Source organism: Camponotus floridanus, unplaced genomic scaffold, assembly GCF_003227725.1.
Source record: "Camponotus floridanus strain SB8 unplaced genomic scaffold, Cflo_v7.5 scaffold18, whole genome shotgun sequence".
NCBI lineage: Eukaryota > Metazoa > Arthropoda > Insecta > Hymenoptera > Formicidae > Camponotus > Camponotus floridanus.
The window spans coordinates 571,141-586,719 of record NW_020229303.1 but is presented as its reverse complement, the minus strand read 5'-3'; the positions used below and the strand labels follow the sequence as shown (position 1 = coordinate 586,719).

Below are 15,579 nucleotides of genomic sequence, written 5' to 3'. Positions count from 1 at the left end.
GCTCGTCCGAAACGGCCGCGATTAATGCGGCCGTGGCCAGAGGTTAGTTGCTACCAGAATGCTGTTTTTGATCCGATCCGGCGTCGGAGCCGCTCGAGCTCAAGGTCGTGTTGCTGCCGTACGGATCCAGCGACGATTGGACCGACATACTGCGACCCTGCCTTCTCACTCTGTGGGGGGAGAGTTTCCTGGGGTCGACACTGGTTGGGTCTGCCTGCAACAAATTCCCTCATAAAGAAACCGATCGCATCGCAAGTCCAGAGTCCTTATAACGAGTTAATTAAAGTAAAAAATCTTTTTTTTTAATTTAAAACGAAATATATGGAAAAGCAACGCGCACCTGATAAGCCAATGCGTTCATGATGATTTCCGGAGGCACCAGTCCCAACGGATTCACCTCCTGCATCAGTACGGTAGCCGGGATCTTGTGAAACTGGATGTACTCGATAAAGTTACCTATCACGTCTTTCAACGGCGTATTTTGATTGTTGTCGCAATACTTTTTACTCCACATTAGCGCTGCCTGAAAATGAAGTTGAATAGTTTTGGCGAAATATTCTGCGAGTAGATTGATATAAAATGACGTCATTGTGTTATTTATTTACTTGAAATTTCGTAAATTCATCTGCACGTAGTTCTTCTCTGGCAAGTATCAATCGGACAACGTGTTGCGGCAGTAATGTGAAGGACCCCAGATTCAACACTTCGTTGCCGTGTTCATCGACAAATTCCAGCACCTGCGTGAGATCCACAATAATATACAGTAATATATGCTGAATATACATATAAATAATAACAAATTAAGATTAGAATTATTTCTGAATTCTTTTTACAAACTTTTAATTTTTTTCTACATACATATATATATGTTGTAGAATTTTAAAATTATTAAGAAATATACTTATGTATTAATTTATAAGACACTTTTATAAGACACTTAAATTCGATACTTAAAATTTATAATATATTGAAAATATTTACGATTGTGGGCAAATTTACCCTTTGCACCAAAGATTTCGTGCATTTATACTGAATATAGCGCTCTGCCGATGCTAATAAAGCGCAGACCGTATCGACGGTTATACAGTATTGAATGAAACCATGACAGGCTTGTTTAAGCTCCTCCAATCCGTAATAATCGGCGGCATTCATAACACCTGCGGACATAAATTATTATCATATATCGTTTATAAATCACTGATCAATTTCGAAGATAAAATACTCGGCGTATCTCTTTTTAGTATATAAGGTTATCTTTTACAAACTTCCACTTTTTCTCAAGTATTTAGATCGCAAATATCGGATAAGATACAATGATAAGAAATAGTCAATAATGATTAATCTCTATGCGGCAAATAATAGACATTCTAATTGGCTTGTCAGGCTTACTATAATAATGAATTGATTACCAAGCAAAGTCCTAGGCTGTAATGTCACACATCCCGTGTGAATGTACTCGATCAGTTGCCGGAAGACATCGGGCTCGAATTCCTCGATAATCAGCGTGTGATGCTGATTCGATTGTGGCTACGATACAAAAATAAAATGCAAATACCTAAATGAAGAAATAAGAAAGGTTGAGAAGCTTAAATCCCGTGCTAAGCAACTTGCATGGAATTTCGTAAGGATTGATAATAGTAAATCAAATTTACTAATTATATAGTGAGAGGTGAGATATTATAGCGAGGAGACATTATATAATATTTTCGCAAAATTAATTTTGGTGCCACAACTACTGTGCATTTAACATTAATAAGATAAGTAAAAGTGTATTATCGTCCAACTGATCGAACCAGCGAACATATTTAGGTAGGTGTATTATTAATTGTAATTTTTTATATAAAGATATATTATCTATCTCTATCTCTTTGTTCACAATGCTGAAAATTATAATCCAAAATCCAAAATCTATGCAATAATATTTCTAACACTCACGATTCGTTCACTTGGTTGATTTATAAAAGTGAATTATCGCCAATATATGTGAACATAGTGAATACTGTAATCGTGCCAATCTACAACTACAGTGGATTTGGTGATTACAATAATACAATTTAATCGTTCATGCAAAAGTCCAAAGTACAGAATTAACGTATTTAATCATAATCGTGTGAATTTTATCAGATATTCGAGCACTCTTGATGATTGTGTCGCTCTTTGACGCGTAAAAGAGCAACGGAAATGGGAAAGAGTGTTCCATTAAGTAGAAAGTCAAGCTGGCAAACATTGATTTGTCAACAAATCTCAAATAGTCTCCTCTATTAGTTTCTAAAGAGTATCAACGAATACAAAATTACGGAGTTCGAATTATGGAGATAGAATTGTGATTACAAAATGCAGTGAGCAGAAAATTGCAGTTGAAAAATAAAGAGGGCGAGATATAGAGACATCGATGGCGTAGATTAGAGATGAGACGGGAAATGACGTAGGAAAATTGAATAGGATTTCGATCAGTGTAAAATTATACGTAAAAGTGACGTTCAAAGTACCTCTTGAATGGGGGCCAGTTGCTGCGTGAACCCTGACCGCTACACGACACATACAAATGCACGCTTACTATTTCTATCCTGATAATTAATTTTCGATTGATTGGCCACGATAAATATGCAAAGTGTTCCCAAAAAAGAAGCGGAGGAATTATCGCTTTACTAAAGTATATTTAAATTTTAATAATTGAGAGAGACGTGAATAATTATATTATATATTATATATTAATTAATAGATCATCAGAATTTAGAGAGAAGTAATTTTCATTAAATTAAGAGAAAGCAATAAATTTTCATTAAATTAAAATTCATAAACTCAAAACAAATACAGTTAATATAAATAATTATTGGGGCGCCTTGTACATTACACGTGTTTGCCTGTCATATCGAAAAAATTGTTCATATTTATTATATGCATGTGTTATTTACAAAACGACTATAATCTCCTGAACTTTGCAGTTATATACACGCATACTGATTTTAAGAAAGAAAAAAAATTATTCAATAAAAATAAATATATATAAATATATACATATATATTTATATATAAAACATTAAAAAAGATTTAAATGGAATTTAAAAGAAGACCTATCTTTTCTTTGTCTTATGAAATACATTACAATTGCGTTGCTATAACGCAATCAGATTATAAGTGAAAAAATTATGCATTATCTTCTCTGTTAAGTACCTGCTGTGCCGCGTTCTGTAAATTCAGTAATGGCTCGGAGCTACGCTTGAGGAAAAGTCGAATCTTGTTTTCTCGCGCCGGCGGTTCCTTTTTACGTTGTGGACTCGGAGTTTGATATAACATTTTGTGAAAGACTCTGCAGAAATTATAGCAGAAAATCACTATTACTCGTCATCGTTCTCGTATATCAATTCAAAACTATTCCTTACAAACCTGCTTCTGGCCGCAAGCACAGCCTTCACGGCGCAAACGGGCTCCCTCGTATCGCCGACAAGAAATGTTACGTCGCAAAGTTCTGGCATACTCGCCAAGAACTTCATATCATCGGCCAGGCCGGTTTTATTCTCGAAAGTCGAGTAATCCTCGTCGGCCACTCCTGATCCTGAAGCCTCCGGCATCGGGCCCATATCTTCCTAGTTTTTTTTTCAGAAAGAAGATGAATAAAAATTCTTGCCAATTATTCAACTTTAATCATTTAACTTAATATAATACAATATAATAATTTATATAATATAATGTAATAACATTTTTTAATTTAATATAATATAATAATATTTAACTTTAATTCTGCATTATATATGTATTATTTATCATATAAAAAGTTATTTTTAATTCTGCATTATATATATATATATATATATATATATATTATTTATCATATAAAAATTATTTTTATTACGATAAGTATTAGCATTTACATTTATTTATCCGATATAAAATAACGTTTATAAGCGAAAAATTTATTCAATAATTATTATGTACACAAGGGTAGTGCGCAGGCTTCGATAAAAATACCATGGCCTTTTAATATATTACATATGAGGGGAATGCGTAAAAAATGACGCCTTCATCCATAAATTATTATTCAAAACAGCAATCTTTTTATTTTGCTTTATTTACTTTCCACCTTTATGAAATAATCTAATTTAAATATATTATTTTCAAGACATTTAATGTACGTTGATTGTAATGTGTGTAAGATTTTTTTTATATTTTGTATATGCTATTAATAAATTCTTATATTAAAAATTTTTTGTTGAAGTTGTACAACATAGCATTTTTATCAAGAAAGAATTCGTGAAACGTATCGATAAAGTTTTTCTTGATGATAAGATATACTGTGCCTTATATAACGTGATTATTATTTGCGTAGTTAGTTCACTTGATAAGAGAAAAGTTCGTTATCAGTTCGTTTAGAAATATAATGTGTGCATATGCTTCGATCCAATGTGTCAATTCTATCAATAATACTTTGCACCTAATTGTTATCTATTGTCGTCATCTTTCAAACGATTGATCGAACAATGAAACAAATAATGAACGTTTGCAAAAACATGTCTGGAAAACAGACTTATTTATACATAATATATTAAATATATATATTTTTACGTAGTATATTAAATATATACTTTTTTATATTGCTTTCTCTTTTCTTCAATTTTATTTTCTTAATATATTATATTTATACATTTTTTGTGATATTAAATCTATCTCAAAGAATTATTATTTATTAAAAAAAATATGAATATAAGCACTTTGTTACATTGCTTAATAATATCAGAATTAATTCTTTTTATATCGAGAAAGATATCTTATATAAATTAATATTTAATTAATCTAATTATCTATAATTATTAAATTATTTTACTTAATAACAATTAAATTAATAATTTCAAATAATTATGTAAGTAATAGAGAATGACGGAAAGAAAATAGCAACGAATGTTCAAGAAAAAGTAAATAGGAAAAGTGCTCCGAATAACATAAAGCAAAGTGTATGTTACCTGTTGCTTTGGTCCCGGAGCCTCTTCGCTTGCCGGGCTGCTTTTGCCCCGAAAAAACACTTTTAACTCACTTCTCGAATATTGTTGTTAAAATCGGTCGATCGTTAGCTGAATCGAATACGCAGGGAAAAAAAAGGAGAAATTAGTCGCTAATGTAAAAGTTACAAAACTCTCGTAGCAAAAATAAATTAATCATTTAATATCATTTAATACTACATCATTATAAAAAAAAAGAGCTGAAGATGTTTTCTCTGTCAATATTTATAACACGTTAATTGCAAATATACCGCGATATAATTTCTCGTAAACTGGGAAGCAAAACTGTGAATGTTGTGTTTTCAAAAATTAAAAATGTAAAGATAATCGAGTATCAATTTGCTGAATAATATCAAGATAATTTCAAATAAAAATTAATAAAAATTACATCGGAATTTATTTATCGGAAGATATTTTAAGATCGTGATGCAAATACCTAGAGATCTGCCGTATCGAGCTTGGGGCAATCGACGTCGTGGGATTGATCGCGGGGCTTCCCAGCGCGCGGAATAAAGCTCCTCGGAATGAAAGCTACCACTTTGTCGCGGAAGGGAAACGATTTGGCTCGTAGGAGACGATGTACACGAACGTCAGTTCCGGCTGTCGTCTTCGTGCTCGATTCGAGGAGGTCTGGACGCGTCGGAGGTTGGATTCGTGAATGGGTATACGATGAGAGAGAGAACAGGGCGAAGTCTCCAGACGAGCAAAGAGCCGAACAGATGCAGAACTTCCTGTCGACGAGGCGGGGGTGGCATCGCGGCGCCTGCGTCATGTTGGGGTGCCGACGACGCCCGCTTCTACGCCGGCTCGACCCGGAGAACCTTCCCTCGACCGAACAGGATAGTGTCAAGCGAGATGGATATCCTTGGGCCGAGCGATTGATCAGATATCGCTTTGTACTGTTTGTACTATTTGTACATTTGGTATATTTTCAATTTATTCGTGCCATTCTTTTCAACTTGTAACAATGCATTTGAAATTATATTTAAATTGTATAGTTATGTGCATGTAAATTTTAGGAATTTTGATCTTGTTGAATTTTTCTTCTCATGGAATGCTAATAGCACGTGGAAGTTAATAATATGTATCTTGTATACATATTACACTATTATATATTATATAATTGTATATATTTATGTCACCTACATGAGAGGTTTTTATGCACAGTCTTACGATTTTAATTTTTCTTTAGATTTTGTAATTGTCTTTTAGTGGGGATTTTTTTTGTAGAAAATAAAATTTCGGATAGTGTTCATCAGAAATAGATGTAAATAATATATTTTAGATACGTAAAAAATTCAAAATATCTCTGAAAAAAATTATTATATCATTTTATTCTTCTCCAAGAATTTTTCAGGTCGTCTATTTTTCAGATATTAATATTTTAGATATCGTGGAAATACATTAAATATTATTATTAACAATTCATAAGCGAGCAATGAAAGCGAAGGTAACGTGAACTTTACTGCGATGAATCCGGGTCAAGCTCAAAATCTGGCACTGTAAAGTCATTCATGCCGGTGAAAAATCTTCCGTCTATCTCTTTAAGAGATTCTGCTATCTTTTTCTCTTAATCAATATGACTCGGCATCGCAACAAGTTGTAACGCGATTTAAAAACGCGAAGAAAATCATACGACTGCGATATCATTTGAATACACATAATTATATTTATAAATATTCTTAGATATTTACAAAAGTATTGCAATGTAAAGCATATGTAAGTGAATTAATTAGGCTCTAATATAAAGATATTATTAATATTATTGATAAATCAAATAACAATAAAAATTAAATATAAATATAATTAAATATAAAACAAATTAATTATTACAGTTGCTGCCTCAAGTAAGGATTTATCGCTATTATATATTAATTTTTATATAGTTCAATTGTTTTAGATTTTATATTTATAATTGTTTTATACAATTTTAATTTAAAAATTTTAGAGTGTGTTGTCCCGTTAGTATATAATTAAAAGCCTATTATTTTCCCTTACTTAAATTTTAATTGGAAATATTTAATTTACACATTTTCATGTATTATTAAATATTAATTAAAAAATATTTTAGGTTTTTTTCTAAAAAATCTATTAAGCCTTATTATTCATTTTTTTTTCATAAATACACATGAATGATATTAACAAAGATCAAACCATTCTTAAACGTAATTCAAAATACACCCAAGCTTCGAATTGCGCCGAAGCGACCCTCGCAGGACTTTTCATCCCCTTTTATTCGAGTGGAGTCTCTCGGACAGCGAGATGCGGCGACGACGACGCCTGCGCGAGAATAACGAACGATTTCATTCTCGTTTACGTAGCAACCCCTCGATAATTGGCGAACGGTTCGATAGATAGGAGCAGTTGGTCGTAATAAGCAGGAACATCATTAACACAGAAAGCTTTCCCGTGTCGGACGAAGATGCAAAGCATGTAGCTGTAATTTATGTTGCCGCTCCCAGTTTCAAGCCAATCGCCAAATACGAAGATAACACCTCCCGCCATTCCGTCATGAGATTTTTCCGGCGTCATTATTGATCCTTGGGAGACCGCCGTTTACCTTGCTCCTCGAAACAGCGGAACTCGTGGCTGGAATTGGGTCAGGGCTAACTGAAAGTGTGCCACGTCCTATTTCCACACAACGTCCCTCGGAACAGTTCCTTTATGGAAAACTCATATTTATGCTCCTCTCGGAAATATATCGCTTTACATATGTTCACGGTTATAAGTACAAAGAGATTTCTCGTTGATACGTATGGTAAAAATACGTATGAATCTTAATTTACGATATTAAAAATAACAGAATAAGATACGAAGGGCAGAGGGAGCTATTTGAAGACTATCAGTAACATAAAACAACATCGATTTATTCAACACAAATACTTGCACGTTATGATAGAGGTTTGTAGTAATGTATATATATAATGATATAGTAATATTTATATATACACGAAATAAGGCACGTTCGATATTACATTAATTAAACGCGCGACGAGCGCTGTGCGCGGAAAACGTTGTTCCGGCATTGATCGCGTTTTTTATTACTATCAATCTCATTTTCCATCCTCTTACGATATGCAACGTCCTTACCAAACGTAGAAAATGTCATATATAGAATCTGTATAAACTTCGTCGATTTACACTCGCGATTAATCTGCTCGCGTCGGTCATCAAGACTGATAATCGCGAAAAGCGGATTCCCTTCCCGAGATTATCCGCAACGTACAATCCACACTTCCTAAGCTATTCAACGTGTTTTGTGTCTCGCATTGGCAAAAATTGCGGTTTCGAGAAACTTGATTAGCCCTAAGATGAAAACCGCTAGTTAGTCGTATCTAATTAAGCACACATTCGTACACGAGCGTACTAGCGCAGACTCGCAGCTTCTCTCTTTCTCCCTCTCTCTCTCTTTTCTTTTCTCTTTATCTTCTTTTTTCTCTTTTTCTATGGAGTTTTTTTACGTAATTAAACATATGTTAACGCATTCACACATTCACTAATTGCACGCGAAATCGCAAATTTGAACGCGACGCAGTTTTATTTTGTCCATGAAAAGTGCAAACCGCAATTTCCCATTTTCGTTGCGATTTCTAAACATCTCATTTGGCTGATTTTAATAGAATATGTACGTTTTAACTTTTTTTCTAATTTTCTTCTTAAAAAAGATGTATAATATTTAAATAATATATAATATTTAAATTTTGTTTGCCATTTTTTTTTCTTCCTTCTTTCTTTAAGAAGTATTAAATATATATTTTTTTACAAAGTTTAACGAAGAAGAAAGAGATATGTATAAAATTGCATTAATCACGAAATTCGTAGAAAAATTACGAATGACGCAAATTATTTCAAAATAATAAAAATCGTCGACAATTGCCATATGTATTTCTAGATATGTAACGATATCTACGATTTTGTTGGCACGCAAAAATCATTTTTGTTGTATCTTAAACTAAAATACCTGAAAATGTGTCGATAAAATTGTCAAACTACCCCAGACATAAATAATAAATATTTTTCAGGAAAACATTATGTAAATTTGCCAGTAATTAAACTGTATTAACAAGTATAAAGACTTGTTAATAATTATAATTTTTTAATATAAGAAAATTGTGTATTCTTTTACGTCGACTCCCATTCGTGATATGTAGTTGAAATTATAATTAAAAAAAAACTCATTGGTCTTTATAAAAGTATAAGTGAAGTATTCATTAGCAGATTTTACACATTCAATTAATCGCTGTTGCGTAATCACGAATCATTCGCGTCAGCGAAAGCGAAGATAAGAGAAGTTTACGGATCAATAGTTCATACATATTCACACATTTAGAGAACACTTCCTTCCATTTACTTAGGCAGTACTTATATCCTGAACTGGCATCAAGACACCATATCTTACACGAATGTACAAACAGGATGAAACAATTTGCCTGCGTCTTCGGAATGTTTCGTCTCTCCTTTTCCTCTCTGCGCTCTTTCTTTAAAATTACTTACAAATATCTAAATTAAAAACTAAGAAAAAAATGCTTTTCTTTTTCCGCCAAACGTCGCCGTCTTTTATCCTTTCGACGGTTCTGGAATGCAAACTTTATATCCGAAAAGAGTGTAAAATAAGAAAGAGACTACATTGAGCGATCAACGAATGCCATCGCGGATCATCGAATCGTCGATTGACGCAATATGACGCAATATGATATACATTTAAAACCTAGTTTAATGTGTGAAATAAGGTTAATGATTGATCGAAATTATCGTATACGTTTTTTGCGATAAAGTGGATAAAACATAAAGATTTGTCGTTTCTATGATAATAGATACGAATAACTACTATCTTAAAAATTCCTCGAGTATAAATAAAATAAATAAAAAGAAATACGTTAAAATTAAAAATAAACCATTTCTAATTGCGGAATATTTTGTGAGCCGTTGCGTGAGAACAAATCCAGTTATTTTAACGCAGCTTGCGTTAAGAGAGTTATAATTCCTATCGCATTTTTCTTTCAAACTCGCACATGGCACTTTGAGTTAATACAAAGGTATAAGTGCGCAAATATCGTCTACGATCTCCTCAAATCATTCAGCGCACGCGATTACAGGTTTTCTTTAACGTACTCGTTAATCGTGCCGGAGAGTTTGCCACTAGAGTTAGAATAAGCTTACAATGAGAATATTTTAAATTTGGCACTTGATGCTTTCTAAAAGATAATCATGCATTTGTTCAGACTTATTGAAGACATTTTGGAGTTTGTTCTTGGAAATTGTATAGCTAGAATCCGAATCTCGGTGTCATTTTTCTCACTCCAAGCGCATCGCGAAAAGCAATACTATGTCGTCCCAGTCTCACGTAGCAAAGAGGATACCGTAGAATACAAATACACATATTATATACATATATATATAAATTAATATAGAAATATATGTTTACTTAATGTTATACATAATATATAAATTATATATATAAACATATATATATTTTATTATATATATATATATAATCATATATTATGTGTGCGATGCCCTCTTTGCTACATTAGACTGGCGTGAAGAAAACGGCACCGAGATCTGGATTCTGATTATAACATAAAGAGAAAAAAAATGTGTTCACATATAATCTCTTAACTCGTCATCTCGACGGACAATCGACGATTCGCAAGAATATATCGATACGTTCCTGCGATGGCACCTCGCTTCCTTGATACTCGTGGAAGCGCGAACGATCAGCGAACGAAAGTGACGATCGAGAGCTATTCGAAGGTCGATACCATCACGTTCGTTCGTGATCCTATCTGAGCCAATTTTTCGCAATACTTAGGGCAACTAGAACTCAAGTAAAACATCACGTGGCTCTCAGAAGTTATTCTAATTAAATGCAATTTCTTGAGTAAAAAATTTTCTAAGTATATCGTCCTCGCAAATATTTCGTTGCGCGATCCTCTTCCGCTTCGTTCCCCACACGTTTGATCTCGCCGATGAAATGACAGACGAATCATTTCGCCCAATTGTTTCTCGACGAGCATAAAGTAATCGCGTGGAGCTTGCCTCGATCCTTCTGGAATGGTTTTGTAGGAAAATTCTTGATATTTCGGAATTGCGAGATATTTATCTGCCGAAGCGAGTCTTGGCGATCGAATATCGTTTCCCTGGCAGCCAAGATCCGGCGATCTGACCGAGATTGTTGTGCGAATGACGGCGCGAGAAGGCGTGGTATCACAGCTTCGACGGGTCGTAATTCTCGAAGGACCATCTCTGTCTCGGTGCATTGGGTGAGCATTCTTCCATCACCAGTTGCTGTTTGCTCTCCGTGATCGCCAGACACTTGTCGCTGCTGCCATGCCTGATGTGATTAGTCTGGAAAAATGGAATCAGAAAGTCGATTGAAGTTTCTTCCGAGGAGCAGTTTGAAAGAACCACTCGAAAGAATTAATTTTACAAAAGAATCGAAGACAATCCATTACCTGAGGACTGTAGATCCACTGTTGATTCCCTTTACTGCCGTGGCAAGGATAGAGAATTACGTCGCTACCGCTGTAGTCCAGGCACGATTCATCTCGACGGATTTCACCCGTCTTGCTGAGCATCCAGTACTGCAAAACAAACAGCCTCTATTAATATCCTCGAATTTTGACATTTATAGGCCTGCCTATTCGATGATTCTGGCATACGCCGTTAAAATAACAATATTGCGCAAAAGTTTGCCTTTAATGAAATTGATATGTACGGGAGCATTTGACTATTATACGAGCAAAAGTGAGTTTAACAAAAGAGTGAGCGGTTTTTAATAAATTCCTCTCGATAATACATTTTTTTTACAAAGCGTGCGCGCTCGCATTATTGCGAATCTATTTACCTCGGAAACAACGATATTTACAATAGCGGCAATATCCGCGACGCGTAAACCGCGGGAACGCAAAACACCGTGAAATTATCGGGATCTGCGTTTATAATCTCATCGCATTGTGTGTTTGCGGCGCGCGAAAATAAGCGTCATGTTCTCGCGAGGGAGATTATTATCGCGCGCGGCGGCTCCGGGTAAACGCGGATTTTCGCGGTGTTACAGGACAAGCGGATCAATTTGCACGCCCGGCACGTAAAATAATGTGTCACGGGTGTGTGTGTGCGGTTAACAGTTATTTACCGCGGGCGATGCGCCGCGTCGGTCTAGGCTCGCGCGAAGTCGGAGGACGCGTCAAAGCGAGCCCGGACCATAATGAACGGCCGATAATCGAATCCAGTGGTCCTCGAAATTACACTCATCTGACCGCTCGCCGCTCGCTGTTTGTGCAATTCCAGCCGCGTGGAACTGACAGCGAACCGCGGCGTGTCGATCCCCTCCTCTCCCATAAAGGCGACTGACCCTTGAAATTTTAAGCGACTCCGTTTCGCGGATCGTCGAAGCGAGATTCAAAGGGCGCGAATTTACAGGTTGACGAGACGCGAGAGTTTATTTCGGAGGACAATTGAAGAAAAAGAAAACATTAGAGCTAACAAGAGATAGGGATAATGCAACGCGTATGTGTGAATGAACGGGGAGCGACAGTTCGTTACAGATCTGCATATATTCGCGGTCGTAATTATCACTAATTTAATAGCGGCAAGCGGCCGCGGACTATGAATTGGGACTGCGGCTGTCAGAACCATCGAGTCGAATATAGTTGTTTTCAAGTGCTTTACAAGTATAATTAGGGATAGTGGACACGGGATAACGAGAAGCAAGCATTCACCGCACACATGCATCATCAAGCATCGTTAGCCATGCACGACCCGCGTTCCATTCTGCCTGAAATTCTCAAATCAGAGCGTGTTATATTGCGCCGTCTGTAGTATGATACAAATATGATACACATGTCATACATTCGAAACACACACACACACACACTTGTCTTGTTGTAAATCGCATGCTTATCTCTACAAATGCGCTATTTTTGTGCTGCAAAAAAAAATAAAGTAAAAAAAAAATGCAGTAGAATGAATAAACGGCAAAATAGTCATCAGTTAAATTGGAATTTGAAAAACGCATGCATCAGTTTAGTCTGTGTGTGTGCATGGTGGACGATCGCGGACCTCGTAATTACGGCGTGACACGACGCGATGTTTATATCGTGATTCCCGAGCGCACATAAAGCCGATGATAATTCTGTACACGCGCGTAGTAGTCCAGATACGCGTTCGAGCCGCCATAAACCGACCATTCGGCGACCGCAACTCGGCTATCTCGCGCGATGCACTCGCCTCCCATCCGATGATACGATTATTCGTCTTCCATCATTCGCGATCGCAACTGATCCCGGATCATTGCGCGTCCCCATCGATGGCACCCTAACGCGATACGCGGGGGTTGCGACTTTATCAGCGTCACGCGGGTGACGACGATCGAAGGTGTAATTGCCGTGAAACCGCGGCTTAATTGCGAGGACCAACAGCTAAATTAAAGCAGCGCTTTACCAGGCTAAGCAAGCTCCGGCCGATTGTGTTTTTGGTTGTCCAAAACCGGTTGCCACGCTTGTTAAATGTCGGCGTTTCCACAGGTGCATGCGTGTGTGTGCGCGCGAATCACGGGACCAATCTGTGTGTACGTTCTCTATTTCATGCGGGCTTTAATGATAGACCACGCGGTGACCGACCGATGAGTGCAAGAAATAAGATAAAGTCGAGTGTAAGCTCGAAGTTGCTGTTATTTTCAATGTAAATGTCGCTCTTATTATTAATGCAATTAAAAGAAATGCGAAAATAATTACTACTACCAGCCTTTTTGCATACATTATTTTCTTAAGGTAAAATTATACCATAAAATATAAGGAGGACGAAGCGTTTGAAATATTTACAGCCTGTTCTCCTTTCTTGATTCTTGAATCATGGAAGGCCGAGAAAAAAAATCGATGATGAAATAAAACTCGATCTTACACTGTATCAACGTAAGATATAACGAAAATCCGTGAATAGCCGTGCCAAAAGGCAGCGATCGAGGTCATCGCACCGAGAGGTAGTAGGGACATGGATTGATGGGCACCTGCACCAGATTAGCGAGGCTACTAATCGCGTCGAGACGCAGGGCGATTAGTGGCGAGTTAGCGTGCACGCGAGCGCACAGGTGTTCCGGGAATCTACCTTCGTACGAGTCGCATTGTATCTTTCGACTCCAAAGCCATAAGTTAGACCAGATGCATCTGTCACCCATCCGTCAACCGGTTAGAAAAGCCACGAAAGATTTTCGCTCGATTTCATTCGATTTTCTATCGTTTAATTCGCCATTCGAGATTACATCGTCGCGGCTTTATTCGTGTACCTGATTGCCGCCTTGACGGTGACAGGGATACAAGCCCACCGGCTGATGCAGGTCTTCCGATTTCCCAGGTGAATCAATGCATATTCCGCTAGCGATCTGCCTAATCTGCGTTAGAAAATTCAACAGAGGATTCAACACGCATTATTGGCAGGTAAAAGACTCGCTATTACTCACTCCGTGTTTCGTGCGAGCGCACGATATCGCCGCCTATTCGAGAATCCAAGCAGCTGGAAGCGCGAGTAAATACATACATACATACGCACAGAGAGGCATACGATTAGGTACTCGATCGTCATTGGGGAAATGATAGCAGATCGATATCAGCAATGAGACGGAAACTCGATTTTCTAGTAATTTGCTATGTAGCTTCGATCGGAACTTCGCGGTGAAATTATGGGACGCACATTTCGAAACGAGCGATCCATGTGCGTTGTTTAATCACGCAGAATTATACGATAATAATTAGGCTAAATACCAAACGTTCCGCGCTAACAAGCACTGGCGTTCGCTGGTTGAAAGCTACGGACAGTCTCTATATTGGCTATTGTTATCACAATATTACTAATATACAGTTCACCAAACACTTGTATAAAAATTTTTACCGACGTATCTTTTAATCAATAAAGTCACTAAAATTTAATTATTATAAAGTTTTGCCACTTTCTATTTATATCACGTCAGTTGTCAGTTTTGACATTGGCGTGCAATAAAAACTGTTTGTAACAGGCGTTTCGATGTCTCGAAACTTAGTTTCAAACCAGCAACAGCGAATAAAACTTGAAGTCAAATGAAATTTAATAAAAAAAACCGTGTTTCCGTTTCAAGTTTTGTATGCGCGCACATTTTCACACATCAAGCGCAGACGGGCTTTTCGCGGGATAGCGTGCTTTGTGACGAAGGAATTTCTTCGCACTGACGATGTCTATTGTACCTGATTTCCACCCTGTCGATGGCAAGGGTACAGTCCGCATGGCTTGTGCAAGTCGGCCTTGCGAGCGGGCGAATCCAGACAGGTGTTCCCGCCCTCGCCGAGATTCCGGACCTGTTTGTTGTTAGTAATATTTTTGGACATTAGTGTCTACCCGTTGCACCGTTAGTAAGACCCAAGATTTATATATACATATTAATATAAACAGATTATGCATGTATATTTATATAATATTTATCGTATTTAATTAATTGGGTCGAGAGAATAATTTTGTGCTTTAATTCAAAAGTTTTGAAATGTCAAATCGAGAAAATAATATTTATGGATATCAAGAATATATAAATGCAACATCAATGATTATGTTTTCCTCTCTC

The 15,579-nt window shown here is 36.4% G+C and overlaps 2 protein-coding genes across 9 annotated transcripts in view; both read right to left on the bottom strand.

Moving 5' to 3' along the window:
* Positions 1–2: 2 nt before the first annotated feature.
* On the bottom strand, positions 3–5,724 carry LOC105255481 (serine-enriched protein). 5 transcript variants are annotated; one of them, XM_025407549.1, is made up of 10 exons: positions 5,431–5,721; positions 4,959–5,066; positions 3,388–3,587; positions 3,175–3,310; positions 2,490–2,528; positions 1,410–1,527; positions 982–1,157; positions 606–737; positions 341–523; positions 3–214 (listed from the first exon to the last, which is right to left on the bottom strand). In XM_025407549.1, exons 3-10 carry the CDS (start codon positions 3,579–3,581, stop codon positions 44–46), a joined length of 1,149 nt encoding a protein of 382 aa, XP_025263334.1. In that variant the 5' UTR covers positions 3,582–3,587; positions 4,959–5,066; positions 5,431–5,721; the 3' UTR covers positions 3–43. The 5 variants fall into 5 exon arrangements, with proteins under 5 accessions (XP_025263334.1, XP_011263080.2, XP_025263335.1 ...); XM_011264778.3 differs by having other exon boundaries at positions 1,000–1,157; positions 5,431–5,720; XM_025407552.1 differs by having other exon boundaries at positions 48–210; positions 5,431–5,724.
* A 4,759-nt stretch (positions 5,725–10,483) lies between these two features.
* The window catches only part of LOC105255483 (putative polypeptide N-acetylgalactosaminyltransferase 9), a 195,327-nt gene continuing 190,231 nt past the window's right edge, over positions 10,484–15,579 (bottom strand). For 3 of the 4 annotated variants that reach the window (XM_011264780.3, XM_025407548.1, XM_011264781.3), the window contains 3 exons: positions 15,209–15,319; positions 11,450–11,578; positions 10,484–11,342 (listed from right to left, as the gene is read on the bottom strand). In XM_011264780.3, the coding sequence (XP_011263082.2) occupies positions 11,202–11,342; positions 11,450–11,578; positions 15,209–15,319 (381 nt within the window). In that variant the 3' untranslated portion in view covers positions 10,484–11,201. Of the gene's footprint in view, positions 11,343–11,449; positions 11,579–14,277; positions 14,383–15,208; positions 15,320–15,579 lie in introns of all 4 variants that reach the window. The other variant, XM_011264782.3, reaches the window with a different exon arrangement.